The sequence below is a fragment of the Typopeltis vanoorti genome, chromosome 14 (genome assembly GCF_054136105.1).
Source record: "Typopeltis vanoorti isolate ZY-2024b chromosome 14, IOZ_Tvanoo_1.0, whole genome shotgun sequence".
In the NCBI taxonomy this organism is placed as follows: Eukaryota; Metazoa; Arthropoda; class Arachnida; order Uropygi; family Thelyphonidae; genus Typopeltis; species Typopeltis vanoorti.
This window is the reverse complement of record NC_143562.1, coordinates 56,414,769-56,433,212: the sequence shown is the minus strand read 5'-3', so window position 1 is coordinate 56,433,212 and position 18,444 is coordinate 56,414,769. Positions and strand designations below refer to the sequence as shown.

At 35.9% G+C, this 18,444-nt stretch overlaps 1 protein-coding gene across 1 annotated transcript in view; it reads right to left on the bottom strand.

Annotated features, from left to right (window-relative positions):
- Nucleotides 1-18,444, bottom strand: part of LOC150099499 (dnaJ homolog subfamily B member 12-like) — a 241,175-nt gene that overhangs the window by 168,385 nt on the left and 54,346 nt on the right. Inside the window, exon 3 of the mRNA XM_090403692.1 lies at nucleotides 9,376-9,521. Coding sequence (XP_090259818.1) covers nucleotides 9,376-9,521 — 146 coding nt within the window. The remainder of the gene's footprint in view (nucleotides 1-9,375; nucleotides 9,522-18,444) is intronic.

The following is an 18,444-nucleotide window of genomic DNA, read 5'->3' as shown; positions in this document are numbered from 1 at the left end:
CTCTCACTGCACATCTCCACTATACTCCTTCTGTTTGATCATGGCCTTGGTTATGATCAAACTCATGAAGATTCTCACAAACAATAACAGTGACACTGTGACAAATGCGAATCTCCCTCAAACTAATCCCATCAAAAAAAGTCACATAAACAATCAGTCGCAACATACAAACCATGCCAGAATCTCTTCACTAAAAACTCACTTTCACATCCACCTTACTAACATTCCCTAGAATTAACATAAACATAAATGACATTCACCATCACTTGCAGTCTTTCAAGACCAGACACATTAGACAGAAACCCAGATCGCACCATATTTATTACTGTCCACCTCCAGTGCCCAAACTACATACTTCACGATTCTTGTCACAAGGGTGGTACCTATGCCTTTGTGAAATTTGAAATAGTCTGCCAGAGAATAGCTAATTTAGAATTCCATGCATTTACTAGTCTTTAAATGCTGATAACCACTCAGATCTATTCACATTTATTTTCATGAAACTTGACTACCTGCAATTCAGCTATCTAAACAGCAAGGTCATCTTTCTGGACAACCTCAATGTCCACAATTCCAACTGGCTCCCCTACTCCAACACTACCAACCAAGCAGGATGAGAAGCAGAAATCTTTGCTATAAGTAACCTAACACAATCTACATCTACCCACCCAAATTCCTGATAACCCTCTTCACTCTCCAAATACTCTGGATGCCTTTTTGAATAGTTCTTCATCTCCAGATACACCTCCTCTCTCAGTAACTCAGATCTTATACAAATTTTCTCTCTCTCTCTCTCTCTCTCTCATAGAACACCCTCCTCCAACCACTCAGGACTTCACATCTCTTCTGGCACTACAAAGGAGTCAATTGGGATAACATCTGGAATTTCTCCTCCTTTTCTTGGTCTGACTATTGCTTCCACTCATATGACCCTGACACCTGCTGCAAATGAGTCACAGAAATTATTCTCACTGGTATAAAGGTCTTCATTCTCCCCCATTCAACACACAATCCTCATCTGGTTTCCAAGACCTGGTTCAACCAAATATGTATCAAAGCAGTCAAAGAAAAAACATTCAGCTTACTACATGTGGCTCACATCAAGAACTAGCTTTATATACTGCCTATACCAAAGCACACAACATATGCAAATCAATCATCAGCAGAAAACTGGCCTCCTATTCAAATGTAAGTCTTGCCTTCTGGTCCCCTCATCACTGCAGTTACAACTTCTGGTCTCCTGCCCTTCTGCTTCTCTGTCATCCTTTGAGGAGTGCCAAAGAAAAAAGATTGAACGAAGAATTCACCTTGGATGGATGGCTTATGGGAAAATGAGAGACATATTCAGAAGTGACATCCCTATGAGTCTAAAAAGGAAAGCTTTCGACCAGCGCATACTTCCTGTCCTAACATATGAAGGAGAAACATGGACTTTAACAGAAGCCCTAAACAAAAAGCTGAGAACAACACAACATCGCATGGAAAGAAGTATGCTAAAAATAACATTAAGACATAGGAAGACAAATATCTGGATAAGATCTCAAACAGGTGTCATGGATATTGTAAAATACATTAAACAGGCTAAGTGGAGATGGGCTGGCCATATTGCCAGATGCAGTGACGGGAGATGGACTAGAAAAACAACAGAGTGGAGACCAATGGATGGAGCAAGACAAAGAGGAAGACCGAGAAGAAGGTGGAGATGAACTGGAACAAATGTGTGATGGATGGGAGAGGCAGAAAACCGAGTGATCTGGAAAATCATGGGGAGACCTTCGTCCAGCAGTGGACAGAACCAGAAGGTTGAAGAAGAAGACTTCACCTAAAGATAAAGCTGATCTGGTATTATTCTTTTCCTTGAACTTCTGCATAGATAACCAAGGAAAATCATCTCATACTGCCCTGGAATCCAAGCACTATATGCTTCTTATAGTTTTTCAATAAAATATATCAGATGACTACTAAATAACATGGATACTAAAGTCTTCTGGTCCTGATGGCATCTCTCCAATTGTTCTCAAACATTGTGCTCCAGAGTTAACACCCATCCTGCAGAGTCTCTGTAATTTATTATACATATCTGGTATTTATATCAATGCATGGAAGCAATCTCATATCCATCCTATTCCAAAAAAAAAGATGATAGAAGTCTAGTGTTAAACTACCAACCAATTGCTATCACCTATATCCTGTCCTCTCCAAAATAATGGAGTAAGTCATCAATAGCCAACTCCTTCACTACTTGGAGACTCCCACTCCCCAGTACAGATTCTGCCATTCAAGGCGGAATCTGTACTGGGGAGTGGGACCTCGTAGCTCTTACATCACCCACCACTGGATGTGTACCATAGAAATGTGGAGAAGTCTGTGCTGTTGCCCTTGACATTTCCAAAACTTTAGACCATGTGTGGCATAAGGCCTACTAAATAAACTGCCATCTTTTGATTTGCAGAGAAAGACCAGAGAGAGAGTGAGTCATCTTAGATGGCACCATCTCTAAGTTTTACTACCAATGCTGGGATGCCGCATCAAGGCTCTGTCCTATCGCCTATTCTCTTTCTCAAGTACATAATGAACTACTCATAATAATCACTAATCCTATCCAGTTTTATAGATGATAGTACTCTCAACTCATCCTACTCATGCAATACTCTGACATCCCAGGCTACAAGATTATCTACAACACTAAAAGATGTAAACAGTGATTTACATACTATCCTTGAATGAGGCAAGGACAACCTTGTCATGTTCAATGCTACCAAAACAGTCTTGCCTTTTCTCGTACAAAAGAGATTGAAGCTCACCTACCTTATCCTCAGTAATACACAAATCACCTGACAAGATCAGATCTCTTAGCTAAGACTAACTTTTACTTCTAGTCTTTCCTGCCATAAACACATCACATCAATAGCCTCCTCAGCATTCAATAAACTTAGCATTCTCATTTGTTCAAAAGCCTGTTTTACACTCAACCAATTCTTTTTAAAAAAATTAATTTTTTTTAAAAGAAAAAATTTAAAAAAATTAGGTTTAAAAATTGCAGAAAGGAAGCTTGGAGAAGAACAAGGCCAAACTGAGGTTATCAGGATCAGATTTTTGCATTAAGACAAATAGTTGAGAAATCTTGAGAATATACCAAGGATATAGAAATGGCAACTGACAAAGTGCCAAGAGAAAAGCTATTTGCAAACACTGTAGTTGTATGATGTTAATGGGACATTAGATATGTATAAGTTGGTAAGGGGTGGTTATAGAATCAATGTTGAAGAGGTTATTCATAAAATGGTGGGATCTCAGGGGAGAACAAGAGGTCATATCTGGAAGCTGTATAAGATGGGTGTGAACAAGAGAGTGAGAAGCAGGTTTTTTTGCATGCAGAGTTGTGAATGATTGGAAAACCTTGTCTGAGAGTGTGGTGTCTGCAGAGAATTTGAATGTGTTTAAGACACGGTATAATGAGCTGTGTATGACAAACGGACCTCTTAGTCTCTGACTCCATGAGGTCTTAGGGTAATAATAAATCAGGCAATACATAGTCTATATTTGTGTTGAAAGTCAGCAGTTAGAAAACTGAAGGAGATACAAAAAGATAGCTTAATGTAAAATCCAGTATGAGACAAGGGTGCACATTATCTCCACTATTGAAAGAAAGTGGTATTAAACCTGATATCAAAATTGGAGATGTTAATCTCAGCTCTTTACTTTATGCAAAAGATGTTATACTTCGAAATAAATTCAGTACAAGTCTGCAGGATTCCCTGACTAAATTGAACGATTGCTGTAATAAATGTTGTATGAAAATCAGCAATAAAAAGACAGAGACAATGAAAATAGATAAAAACACTGACTGCGTCTTGAATAGAGAATCTATAGAACAAGTAAAACATTTCAGCTATTTAGGCAGAATTTTTAGTGAAGATGGCAAATTAAATATTGAAATAGACAAAAGAATCAGCAAAGCTGGTTTGATAGGAAGTCAGATGAATAAACTTAGAGGGAATAAGAGAGAAATTAGTCATAACACCAAACTAGCTGTATACAAGACAGTGTTTGAAATAAAACTCTTGATCAAAGACTGGAGGGGGGGGGCATACACATGAGAATTCTGAGAAAGATTAGGGGAGTGAACAGATGGCATCAATGATGGCATAAAACGAGGATATTAAGAAAGAACTTGACATTGTCAGCATTCAGAAATGTGTTAGCAGAATTAATCTCAGCTAATCTAATGGAAAGAAAAGATTAGCTAAACAAGTGGTCATTGTTAGAATGGAAGGAAAAATACTCAAAGGAAGACCAAGATCTAGGTGTACTGATACAGGAAGATGTGCTTTAGAAGACAGAAATATAAGATCTGATAATATTGGAGTCTTGACAGATAGCATATTAATTTGGAAGAAATTTGTTGATAGGAGGTTGGTGGTGCTTAAGGATCAAAGCTGTATAACTGAGAGGAGACCTCCACTTAGCCTTTAAAGGAATGCGGAGAACTGACCAGGGCTTCTGACCTAATGTCCAATCCTCACCTTCTCGTGTTGCACCCTGTTGGGTATCTACTTGGATACTGAATGAACGAGAATGGGCTGGCAATTTGGGATTTAGCCAACCAAATTGTATTCTTATTGGTTAAACCAAAATAAAAAAAAAATGACGGTACAACATGACAAAATTTCATGCCGGCTGGGGCGTCGCCCGGTTAAACAAGGCCCCCGTTGTTTACGCCAGCGAACCAGGGCGAACAGCGAAACGTCAGCTACTGGAACAAATCTGAAAACAAACCCCAACTCAACATCACCAGAGTTAAAGATCGGTACTACGAATGTAAGAAGCCTGAATGGCAAAGAAATGGAGCTAGCTGAGGAATTAGATAAGTACCAGATCGACATAATCGGAGTGACTGAAACAAAAAAAAAAACCAAAACTGGTGATATCTTTCTGAGCAATAAATACAAAATGTTATATTCAGGCAATGACAATCAAGGAAAAGAAGGAGTATCTATAGTATTCAACACAAAATACGAGGCTAATCTTCTTGAATGGCACTCAGTCTCAAGTAGAGTAATGTGGGCAAATATGAGAATGGGGAACTGGACAATGAGACTTATTTGTGCCTATGGTCTCACAGAAGGTTCTACTAAGGGAGAAGTGGAGGAATTTTCTGATGCTTTAGAAAAAGCAACTGACACAATGAAAAAGGAAAAGTTGGTCCTTGTTGGGGATCTAAATAGCAGAGTAGGAAATGATTGTGAGACAGGCAAAAATATTTTGGGAAAATTTGGAGAAAAGAGCAAAGCTAAATAATCATGGCAAATATCTGTTGGATTTCTGCTCAGGACACGGACTGGTTATTACTAACACCATGTTCCAACATAAAAATGTGCACAAATTCACATGGAGAGAAGAGGCAAGGAATAAGAAAAGTCTCATTGACTATGTTATTGTAGATAGATGTTATCTCCCTGGTGCAAGATACCAGTGTGTATACAGAGGATTTGAAATCAGAAGTGATCACTATTTAGTCTTGAGCAGGATAAAATTGAATTTCATATTGAAAAGAATAACATATAAGAAAGTTTTAAAATGAATAAAAGTTGAGCAGCTCTCAGATGTGAACTATAGACTAAAATACAGAAAGATTATTGAAAAAAAAAAATGAAAGACTTTGAGAACAGGAATCAAACCTGGGAGATTCAGTGGCAAACTCTGAAGAAAACATTGATTGATTCTGCCAGAGAGGCATGTGGTGAGGTTGTCTGCAAGGATAAAAAAATCAGAACTCCCTGGTGGACACAGGAAGTTAAAGTGGCAGTGAAGGAAAAGAAGAAAGCATATCAAAAGTTCCTGTCAAATAAGTCAGCTTGTGCTCTTAGAGAATATATAGAGACAAATGCAAAAATGCTAAACACTGTGTAAAACTAGCTAAACAAAAGTCGTGGGAGGACTTTGGCAAGAATATAGAAAATAAATATCAAGAAGGTGACAAAATATTCTGGAGGTTGTTGAAGAAGCTTAGGAATGGAGGAAAGAGTGCTGTAAAAGGAGTTAGAGATGATAAAGGTGACATGAAAACAGAAGAAAAAGATATCCTTGAAGTATGGAGTAATTACTTTGAAAACTGCTAAATGAAACAAGTAGTGATGATAGCACAGTGGTAAAAAGCACTGACCAGGCATGCAGTCAGGAATACATATCCATACTTGATGTAAAAAAAGCCATCAAAGACTGGAAATGTGGAAAGGCAGCAGGAGTAGATGATATTGGACCAGAAATGCTGAAGTATGGTGGTATAAAAGTCTTACAGTGGCTGCACTGCATAGTTCAGAAAGCCTGGACAGAGGGAGGATTTCCAGATGATTGGAGTAGAGCTCTCATAGTACCCATATATAAAAAGGGAAATAAAACTGAATGTGAGAATTACAGAGGTATTTCCCTACTGAGTGTTCCTGGCAAGATCTATGCAAGTATACTTGAGAAGAATTGTGGAAGAAAAGCTTGGTGAAGAACAAACTGGATTCAGGCCAAATAGAGGCTGTCAGGATCAGATCTTCATTTTGCAACAAATAGTCGAGAATGCATGGGAATATAACAAGGATCTGTATTTAAGTTTTGTCGATTTGGAAAAGGCATATAATAAGGTGCCAAGAGAGAAGCTATTCAATACACTGCAGTTATATGGTGTGAATGGGGCATTATATCAAGCAATATTTAGTCTTTATTTGAGTTGTAAGTCAGCAGTTAGAATTGAAGGAAGTACAGGAAGATGGTTTAATGTTAAATCTGGTGTGAGACAAGGATGTACATTATCCCCTCTCTTATTCATTATCTATATGGATCACATTATGAAGGAAAGTGGTATTAAACATGATATCAGAATTGGAGATGTTAATGTCAGCTCTTTGCGAACGATGTTATACTTCTAAATAAATCCGCTACAAGTCTGCAAGATTTTCTGACTAAATTGAATAGCTGTTGTAATAGATATGGTATGAAGGTCAGCAATAAAAAGACAAAGACAATGAAAATAGGCAGAATCATTGAAAATGTCAACTGTGTTGTGAATGGAGAACCTGTGGAACAAGTAAAGCATTTCAGCTACTTAGGCACGATTTTTAGTGAAGATTAAATATGGAAATAGACAACAGAATCAGCAAAGCTGGTATGGTGGGAAGTCAATTGAATAAATTCATATGGAATAAGAGAGAAATTAGTCGGAACACTAAATTAGCTGTATACAAGACATTGTTCAAACCAGTTTTAACTTATGGATCTGAGAGTTGGGTCAGAAGTAAAACACTTGACCAAAGACTAGAGACTGCAGATATGACAGTCCTGAGAAAGATTAGAGGCGTGAACAGATGGCATCAATGGCAATATCATATTAAAAACGAGGATATTAGGAAAGAACTTGACATTGTCAGCATCCAGGAATTTGTTAGCAGAGCTAATCTCAGGTGGTATGGTCACTTAAATACAATGGGAGAGAAAAGATTAGCAAAACAAGTGTTCTCTGCCAGGTTGGCAGCAAAACGACCCAGAGGAAGACCAAGATATAGGTGGATTGATACGGTACAAAGTGCCTTAGATGATAGAAATATAAGATCTGATAATGTTGGAGTCTTGACAAGTAACAGACTGATTTGGAGGAAAATTGTAGATAGGAAGTTAGTAATGATGTAATTTTTTTCATGTAGTACTATCATATCCTGTACACCCCTTGAGGATACATGGCAGGAATTTGATGATGAGGTTGGTGGTGAACTAATTTTTTCATATAGTACTATTGTAACAGCCTGTATACCCCCCCCCCCCAAAGAATACATATCAGGAATTTGCTGAGGATGATATTTTTCACTCTCTAGCTATTCTGGCATCCTCTAACATTGCTGATATCAACAGGTTTCTGTAAAAATTATTTTACTGTAAAAAATTTACAGTAAAATAATCACTGATAATCACCTATAAGAAATATGTTCACTTTCTTCTTTTCTTTATGTTATTCTGTACTGACTTTAACACTCTTTTATAACAAGAACATAGTTCTTATATTTTCATGTTTATGTTTAAATGTTCAAAGGAGAAGTCCTTTGATCATTTAAAGTATTAGAATCAAAGTGTCAGTAGTTTGGTCTCCTGCAGAACTATCCTCGCAAAAGTCACGAGACACATGCAAATATAAACAAGTTTTGATAGAAATGTATGACGTGTCCTGATAGCCATAATAATTTCGTTATTACAATTTTTCTTTAATACTTTTTTTGGGGGGGGGGGCTTATTCTTTGTTCCAATCCACCTCATAGATGTTTATTGATTCTGATTGAAGCTCTTTGCTAGCAACTGTAATGGTTTGATGCTATTCTCATAAGACCACATATTTACAATCATGTTTTTAACATGAAGTGTGTTACTGTGTTGGAAAGCATAAGTGGTGGTACAATAAAATTGCCTCAATGTACGATGTCACATTTGTCTATAAATCAATGTAGGACCAAAAAGTCCAAGTACCACAACAAGAAGACATAATACATATGCAAAATCAATACACTTCCAAAATAAGACTAAAACAGAATATAGCATAATTTGTCCCTTGAGAGGAATGATTTCTATTACTCAGCAGTCCAGATGAAATCAGAAGGATAGCTCTTGGCATATGACAATAAACAATCTTTAGTTGTTGTTGTTAACAAAGTTTGCATCTTGAAAATTTATTGAATAATGCTCTCTGAGTCATGGAAGCATTTATGGGGCTGCTTGAGGCTGTTGGCATCTCCAAACACAAATTCTCTGACAATTAGATAAGCAAACCTTTTGCATGGAGAATGGGTCCTGTCGCTGATGATTTTCAACCTACCTGGTTATAACTTAGCTGTCACATATAGACTTCTGTTTCTTCTGCATGTTACCAACTGCAGACTTCAGAATGTTTAACTGCTTCAAAATAGCACATACAAACAGTTTTCCTAAATTATGTCAAGCCATCATTCCCCTCCCTTTAAAAAAATTACTAATTCTTTCCACATATTAGTTTGATCAAAAGTTATTTCAGCATAAAAAATTAAAATGGCTTCTGAGTGAATTGCTGAATTTCACTTATAGACAACAAAATTTGCATACTAGCATTATCCTTACTGTAATAGAAAGAGATATCTAATGATTTTCGACAGGATAGTGTGATTAAGCAGGTATATTGAACATCCTTAAATTCTTCCCAAAAGTAAAAAGTGATCATAGTCACTTGGAAACTACTAAGCATTGCTAATGAAATTAATATGATTTAAATATTAAATAAATTAATATTTAAATTTGCATTAAAGCAAATTGTTATTTCTCCAAGTTTGGTCTGATAAAATTCAAATATTACAAATAATAATAAAATACCTTTGAATGCTTCAGCAGCTCCTGGAGCTTTATTCTTATCTGGATGAAACTGAAGAGCCAGTTTTTTATACTGCTTTTTGATATCTGATTCACAAGCTTCTTTACTAACTCCAAGTATTTCATAAAAATCCTTAGCTCTTTTTATTCTGTATGAAAAAATAAATTTAAAAAAAATTATATTTAAGAGGAGCTAATTTGGTATTTTGAGCATAACATATATATAAACACACACACAGCAGGTGGCACTTATTGTGATCACTTTGGGATAGTCGCTTTTCAATAACAATAACTCACTGATAACATTAAGCAAAGGATATAAAAAATTACATCATTTATTTCAATTTATTGTTATGAACATTATTTAATTTAATTTATTGTTATAAACAACTTTAATAAGCAACAACATAAAATTTATTTTAAAAACTTATCTACTATTGTGTGTCGTGCCTTTGAATATAGTAATTCATGAATAAATTGTTCATACTCATAATGCCTTTTGAAGTTAGTTGCTCTTTGTTGCAGACTGCAACGAAGTATTCATAGAGCTTTTTGCATCTGGGCATTGGTTCGAGGAGCTTCTAAAATTTGTTCTTCTATACTTGTATTAGATTCACTTTCTTCTATTAATTTAAAGTTCTCATCAGAAGCAGACCGACATCGTCATTGTAGCCACCACTTCAACGTTGTTATTAATATCCAACCAATTTTCAAATTCTTCTTTTGACATACCATCTGGGGTTTTATCAAAATCCCAGATGGTATATATATTTGTATATATTGTATATATATACAAATATATTTGTATATATTTGTGTATATATATATATATATATATATATATATATATTTGTAAGATATTCAAATTCTTTGGAAGAAGGAGTTTCAGAGTTGGTCTTAAAAAATCCACCTTTTTGGAAGCAGTTTTCAATAGTCTTCTCTGAGACTTGCTTCCATGTGACATTGCTACCAAATGCATTAAAGGGAAATCTTTTTTGCAATTGCACTTGCATCAGATTGGTCTTTTAAATAATCAAGTTCAGCTATAATTCTCGCACGAACTTCCCTGCAATAATAAGCTTTAAAAGCTCGTATGATGCCTTGGTCACATGGTTGAATTAACGATGTAGTGTTCGAAGTCAAGAAAATTACTTTGATGTTTTTAAACTTAAATTGTTTGTGTGTGCAGTGTAGTTGTCTACTAACAAGACAATTTTTTGCTTTAATTTAAGATCCCACTTAACTAACCAATTGTTGAAAATGTCATTAGTCATCCAAGCATTTGCACAGAACAGCAATCAACAGGCAAACTTTTGACACCTTTAAAACACTGAGGATTTTTACTTTTCCAATCACTAGAAGCTCTCATTTCTCACTTTCATGTTAGCACAACAAAGAACTGTCACTCGCTCTTTTGAAGATTTAAATCCTTGAGTACTTTCATTTTTAAATAAATAAGTATGCTCAGGCACTGCATGAAAATAGAGTCCTATTTCGTCTGCATTGTAAATATCCTCAAGAGAATATTCAGCAATAATTTTTGGCCACTCGGTCTAAATCCACACAACAGCTGATAGAAAATCAGCATTTTTTTCTTCACCATGAATACGCTTGTGCACAATATTTTCTTGCTTTTTCCATCTGACAAACCATCCATCAGTTGTGGTGAAATTTTCTTTACCCATTGTTTTTGCAAGTTCTGCTTTTAGATGCATCAGCCCATTAATAGAAACATTCTTTTCACGAACATTACTAAACCAAATTTTAATTGATTCAACTTGAGTATCCTTACCAGATCGAGCTCACTTCCAATACATGTTCTCATTAGTAAGAGCTGTTCATCTGGTTTTTAAGATCTTACAGAAGAGTGGTTGTGAAATTTTTAAATGTACAGCCACCCTACACTGACTCATTTTGGGCAATTGAATTTTAATCTTTAAGTTTTTTAATTGCTTCTGACATAATGCTAAGGACTGTTTTAACGAGCACTTAAATGTCAAATTCACTTACTGAAAAAGCAAAAATAAGCTCGAAAAATTACAATTAGACATTATTTATACTCCCTGTACATTAGCCTGGTAGATTTAAGATTACTCACCTGCATTTGCCCAGAAGAATAAGATAAAAGGAAGATTAACAAAAAGAGTCAGATTTTGACAAATGTTCTTTGTTAAATTTTCTCCTGATTAACCCTTATTTCTTAGAATTCTGAGATGAAAATGGCTGAACATCCAAGGATTTTGATAACAATAACTGGAACTTTGATTATAATAGATGGATTATTTTTAATTCATTTTAAATGGTGTGTTTTGGGACTGACTAATTTTGATAACAATAGCCAATTAATAATATTATCCACGATCGCAATAAGCAGATTCCACTGTATATATAAAAATTCCAAGGTTTAGTAGATTGAATTTTAAGATTCATAAATTTTCTCAGGAATAGTATACACTACTGGACACAATCCAAAATTATGAATTAAATATAAGAAAACATTCATTAAATGACAGAATTGATAACTGGACAGAATGTAATTCTGTAAAGTTTCATAGAATTAGATATGTGAAATAAATGAAGGGAGGGATGAGAGTGAATGATATCTTGCAACTGGTTCATTAATCACCAGCTATTTTTATTTATTTTTTTATTTATTTCACATGTTATTATTATTAGCAGAATATTCATTAATTATTTTAGCATTCAATTACCACTAATTTGAAGCATTAATGTATATGTGCTCCACACACTATGTTGCAAAAATAATATAAATTCTCTCATTTTTTTAAAATACTTAATTCCAGTGACAAACCACATAGCACAACGAAGTATAGCTAAAGGTGTATAATACTGAAAATGAATAGTTTAGAATAATGATGACCTTAACTATACACATTAATTACATAATGAAAAATAAAGTACTTAATACAAAACACTTATATGTGTTTGTGGAGAGCAGGAAGTGCGAAATTTTATTAGACTACGAGTTAACGAATGCGAAACAGACTGAAAAAATGAAAGATAGCATATATGAAAAAAAATGGAACAAATGCTAGTGTGCCTGAGAGAGAGAAAGAATGTAGAAGTGATAAGGGAACAAAAGGAAGTATAAATGAAGAAACTGAAGTAAGGTGCAGCAGAACGAGAGGCAGCGAGATTATGGGAGTGACAGAGAATGAACCTGTCAGAATGCAAGACTTGAAGAAACAGTTATTCAAAATGAAAAATGAAATGAGGAATATGTGGAGTGATATTATATGTTTAGTGGAAACAAATAAAGTGTGCAAAAGAATAGAATGAAAGAAAAATGAGTAAAGGAAGTGACGTGTGATTCGAGAATAGCAGTGTATGGAAATTCCATTGTTAGAGGATTGCTTAATGAAAGAATCCATAAGGTCTGCTATCCAGGAGGGAGAATGAGCAAGATCATTCATGCTCTGGACATGAGGAGGAACGAGAAAGAGAATTAGAAATGGTTGTCAGTACTATTGTCGAAGGATGAACAATGATAAGTTGAGAAGGAGAGCGAAAATCGTGAATAGTATGCTAGCAGGGTTTACTAATTTACTTATGTACTATAACAAGGTGACAAATACCTTGGACAAGGGTTGGTTGGTTGGTTGATTGGTTTATAGTTTATTTGGCACAAACTACAAAGGTCATACTGTGCCATACTAAAGGTTACAACATTAGTATTTACAGAAAATGGTAAACAATATGTCTCTACAAGAATCTAGTTTCACAAAGCAGCATCTCTAGGTAAACAGAACTGCTACAGAGGGCACAGCAACACACAAGGTCAGAGGTTATTACAGTAGTGCAAAAATAATTAACAATATAAGTTAATACATAATATATGAAACACTAAGTCAAGGAATGCAGTATCTACATATATGTAAAATTATAATAGATGCTTTATAGCAGTACAAAAATAGGCAAAAAGGGATTATTCTACGATATGCATGGATGAAAATTAAATTTAGCAATGCAGTAGAAACAGCATTTAGCAATACATATAAACAGAATTACTAGAAAGTACACAAATCGGTAAAATGTCCTACAGCACTACATGATTATTCGAAAAATAAAGAAATAAATAAGATGCATACACAAAATGTATGCATCTTATTTACATATAAACAAAATTACTGCAGAGATTTCAGCAGTACATAAATAGATAATTATAGGTTAACATAATGTATATACAAAACAAGTCAAGGAAAGCGGTGTCTACATCTAGTAAGATTACAACAAACATTATTATACTAATACTTAAAGAATCGGAAAGGAATTATTATACAGCATTGATGCACAAAATTTAAGTTTAGCATTAGGGTATTTACATATTAACAAAATTACAGCAGGGTGATACAAATATACAAGATCAAGGCCTATGGTAATACATAATTGGTCAGATTTAACCTAATGAATAATACGTATGTATAAAAGTTAAGTTAAGCAAGGAAGTATTTACATATAAACAAATTTATGGTCAAATGTGTTTGTACAAATTAATTCTTTCTAAAAAATTAAAAACATCATGCAATTTGCCTGAGTGTATATGGCTTAGTTAGATAGGTGAAAATTTCATTCCTCTCTCGTGTAAATTTTTGACAATCTACCAGAATATGATGAATAGTGAGATGTGTATTGCATTTTTCACATATGGGAGGGTCATCAGCTCTCAGTAAATGAGAATGCATAAGGTGACTGTGACCTATGCAGACCCTAGCAAGGACAACCTCCTCCCTTCTCTTTGTACGTTGACTAGAATGCCAGTATTTAATTTCAGGTTTTAATGTTATATAATTTGTTTGTTGATGCTTCTTGCCATGTTAACTCCCACTGAGCAATTAGCTTTTGATCTTATAAGTTGTCTGTATATGGAACTGTCAAACAGTATGTGGAAAGGTATGAGCTGATTTAGCAGCTGCATCTGCAGCCTCATTTCCTTTGATTCCAATGTGACTGGGAATCCAGCAGAACTGAACATCGAAATTAAGGATTTTTATTTTGTGAAGCAGGTATAGCACCTCATAAAGTACTGGATGTGGATTATACATAGGAGAGGAGACAGCCTGTAAAGAGCTCAATGAGTCTGTATAAATTATACACTTTTGGTAGCAGTTTTCTTTTATATGCGCAAGTGCAAGCTGAATGGCATGTAACTCTGCTGTATAATTACTGCAGTCTGGTGGGATCTGATTTGAGATAATAATGTCAGGAAACAGCAGCACAGCCAACAGATGCGTTAGTTCTTGAACCATCAGTATAGATGGGTAAGAAACCAGCGTGTGCTGCTCTGTGTGCATTAAACAATTGCAGGTAAATGGATGATGGGTTATAAGATTTCTGCAGCTGACAAAGTGAGAGGTTGCAGGATGGTGTGCAAACCTGCCATGAAGGAATGCTGTTATGTTTAGTGTAGCTAATGTTATCAATATTTATACTAACAGCTTGCACAGTTTCTTTAATACGCATACCAAAAGGATGCATAGCAGTTGGATGTGTGTGATATTGAGCTTCCCAATGCAGAGAGAAGATACTATTCCATTTAGGGTTATCTGGGAGAGATTTTATTTTTAGGGCGTAATTAAGAGACAACTGTTTCCGTCGAAGTGATAGAGCTTGTTCATTCGCTTCAACATAGAGACTTTGAGTGGGTGAGGTGCAAAAGGCACCAGTAGCTATCCATATACCCTGATGATGGATGGAATCCAACCATTATAGGTTACTCTGTCTTGCCGAACCATAGACTTGGGACCCATAATCCAGATTTGAATGTACAAGTGCACGATAAAGATGGAGCAACAAAGCTCAATCAGCACCCCACTCAGTAGAGGATAGAGTGCGAAGGAGGTTCAAAGTTCTTTTGCACTTTTCTCTTAGTTGACGAATGTGTGCTAGAAATGTGAGTTTTCTATCAAAGATGAGTCCCAAGAACTTGGTTTCTGTAGCTACTGGAATAACAGTATGTCCCATTCTTAGTTCAAGATCTGGGTGATGAGTGTGTTTTCGACAGAAACGTACACAGACACTTTTCTGTTGAAAACTAAACCCGTTATTAAGAGCCCACAGAGAGACATGATCAACTGCTTGCTGAAGTTGCCTTTCAATTACCCTCATGTTAAGTGAGTGACAGTAAATGGTGAAGTCATCAACATATAGAGCATTGTCTACAGTGGGAGGAAGCTGTTCAATGATTGAGTTAATTTTAATAGCAAAAAGGTTTACACTTAAGACAGAGCCTTGGGAAACACCTTGTTCTTGATGATATGGTCGAGATAGTGTACTTCCCACTCTGACTTGGAAGGTTCGCCTGGACAGAAAGTTTTTAATAAATATAGGGAGGTGTTCTTTGAGACCTAGGTTATAGAGGTCTTTTAATATGCCATAACTCCAGGCTGTGTCATAAGCTTTTTCCATGTCAAAATAAACTGAGACAAGATGTTCTCACTTCAGAAATGCATCTCTTATACAAGTTTCTAACTGAACTAAATGGTCTAAAGTTGATGTCTACAGAAACCATGTTGTGTACTGTTGCTTTCTAAATACCAGAGAAGTCTGGCATTAACCATTTTCTCTAGTATCTTACAAAGACAGCTGGTCAGAGCAATGGGTCGATAATTATTTGCTTGTGTTGGATCTTTTCGTGGTTTTGGGATAGCAATGACAATTGACTTATGCCAAGAATTTGGAAACTCTTCCTCTGCAAGTATTCTATTGTACAATAAGAGAAGAAGATCCATAGAAGATGATGGTAGATGTTTTATCATTTCATAATGGATGTCATCAGGTTCTACTGCACTAGGGTGAGATTGTAGGAGAGAGCTCTTTTTAGTTCCTCCTTGACAAATGGCTGATGAATGTTAGTAGAAAAATTAAGCCTTTGTTTTTCTTGCTGCTCTTTCAGTATTAAAAATTCCAGAGAATATAAAGCTGTTGCTGAGATTTTAGCAAAAGTTTCTCCCAAAGTATCTGCAATAGCTTTGGGATCAGCAAGAACACTTCCATTATAGTCTAAGGTGAACAAACAGTGTGTGTACTATATCTGCCTTTCATTTTCCGGATTTTATCCCATACAATTTTTGGACTGGTCATTTGATTAACTGATGTAGTAAATTGGATCCATGATTGTTTTTGACTCTGACGTCTTACAAGCTTTGGCTCGAGCACTCTTGAAAGTTATTAAATTTGATGTGGTGGGGTATCTACGAAATATGCTCCATGATCTGTGTTGATCTTTTTTGGCTGCCTGACATTCTGGGTTCCACCAAGGCTTTGGATAGACTGGAAATCGAGATGATGTTTTTGGGATGGAAGTTTTTGCTGCCTGGACAATGCATTCTGTTATATATTTTACAGCTTCATTGGTAGGTGTTTGACTGATGGCATCAGCATTAAATTTTGCAAGATGAGAGAAAGTGTTCCAGTCAGCCTGGTCCATTTTCCATATAGGTATCCGTGTGGGTGAACATGGTTGCTGTGAAGACATTGTACAAAGAACAGGAAAGTGATCACTTCCATATATGTTCTCTTCAACGTCCCACATGAACAGTGGAAGAATGGAAGGGGAACACATTGTAAGATCAATTGCAGAATATGAGCAAGTAGGCATATGGAAGAAAGTATTGAGTTTATTATTTAGAAGGGAAAGGTTATTATTATCAAGAATTTTTTCAATGATTCGACCTCGTCTATTAGTGTTGGCACTACCCCATAGAGTATTGTGAATGTTAAAGTCACCCACCAAAAGTATGAGTTCAGGTAGTTGTGAGATAAGGTTATCAAGATCAATTTCATTTAACTCAGCATTTGGTGGTAAATAAATTGAACATACTGTAATAAGAAATCCCACAGAGAAGTGAATCGCTACTGCTTCCAGAGAAGTATTAAGTTGGACCTGATGGAAAGGAATATGACTGCCCACTAGGATAGCTACTCCTTCATGAGCAGGACCATCTCCAGTTCTATCCTTACGCACAACAGTGAAATTCCTAAAGGTACGGTCCTCGTTGGGTCTTAAGTAAGTTTCCTGTAGACAGAAACAGAAAGGTTGGTGTTTCTGCAACAACATCTTGATATCGTCAATATTCTGGTGGATCCCACGGCAGTTCCATTGTAAAAATTTTCCTATTGTCTTGATTTTATTGACTTGTCTGGTTTTCGAGAGGATGAGGGCTTACCTTTGTCAGATTTATATTTATCCACTGTTTTAGGGAAGTATGAACGGCCAGTGTCCATCTCTTCCTCTGGTAGAGTGTTCAAAACATCAAATGTGTTAGGGTCAGTTGTTATGTTTAGTTTGCTTTCAGTGGGTATCAAGGCATCCATTTTTTCTGTGTGAGTGTCTGGTGGTTTATCTTTGAGTGAAGTCTCCACCATAATTTTTTTTGACAGGTGAGTTTTCATCGAATGGGACCATTTTTAAAGTTGTCTCTGGAGTAAGGCCATAGGTCTTGTGATTAATGCGCTCAACAGAGAAGCACTTACGATCGTAAAGTTCAGGTATGGTGAAATTATCAAATAGTGGAATAGACATACATGTCTGAGTTGCTGTTGGCACTTTTTTAATTGTTACTTTTTCAGCATAAGAGGATCGTAGAACAGGTGTAATGGGGGCCAGCTTTCTTTTTTTGCATCCTGATATGTTATGTTTTGTTCTGTTTTAATTTTTTGTACCACTTTTTCATCTTTCCATTACTGACATGCACAAGAGTATGCTGGATGATCTCCCTGACAGTTGACATGTTTAGCTTTTTTTTTCACAGCAAGATTATCATGTTCTTTACTACCACATCGAGCACAGATAATAGAACCACGACAGGCAGTTTGGGCATGTCCATATCTTTGACATTTAAAGCATGTCAGTGGGTTAGAGATGTCGGCGGCCTAGGTGTATCAAAGGTAAGGATGATGTTCTTGGTTGAGACCAGGCGACCATCCCTGCGTATCAGGATGCACCTCACACCCTTCACTCCTTGATCTTTAAGCTCTGAACATATCTCCTCATCAGGACCATCAAGGAGATCCCATTCTGATATCACTCCTCTACTGGAATCGAGTGTTCTG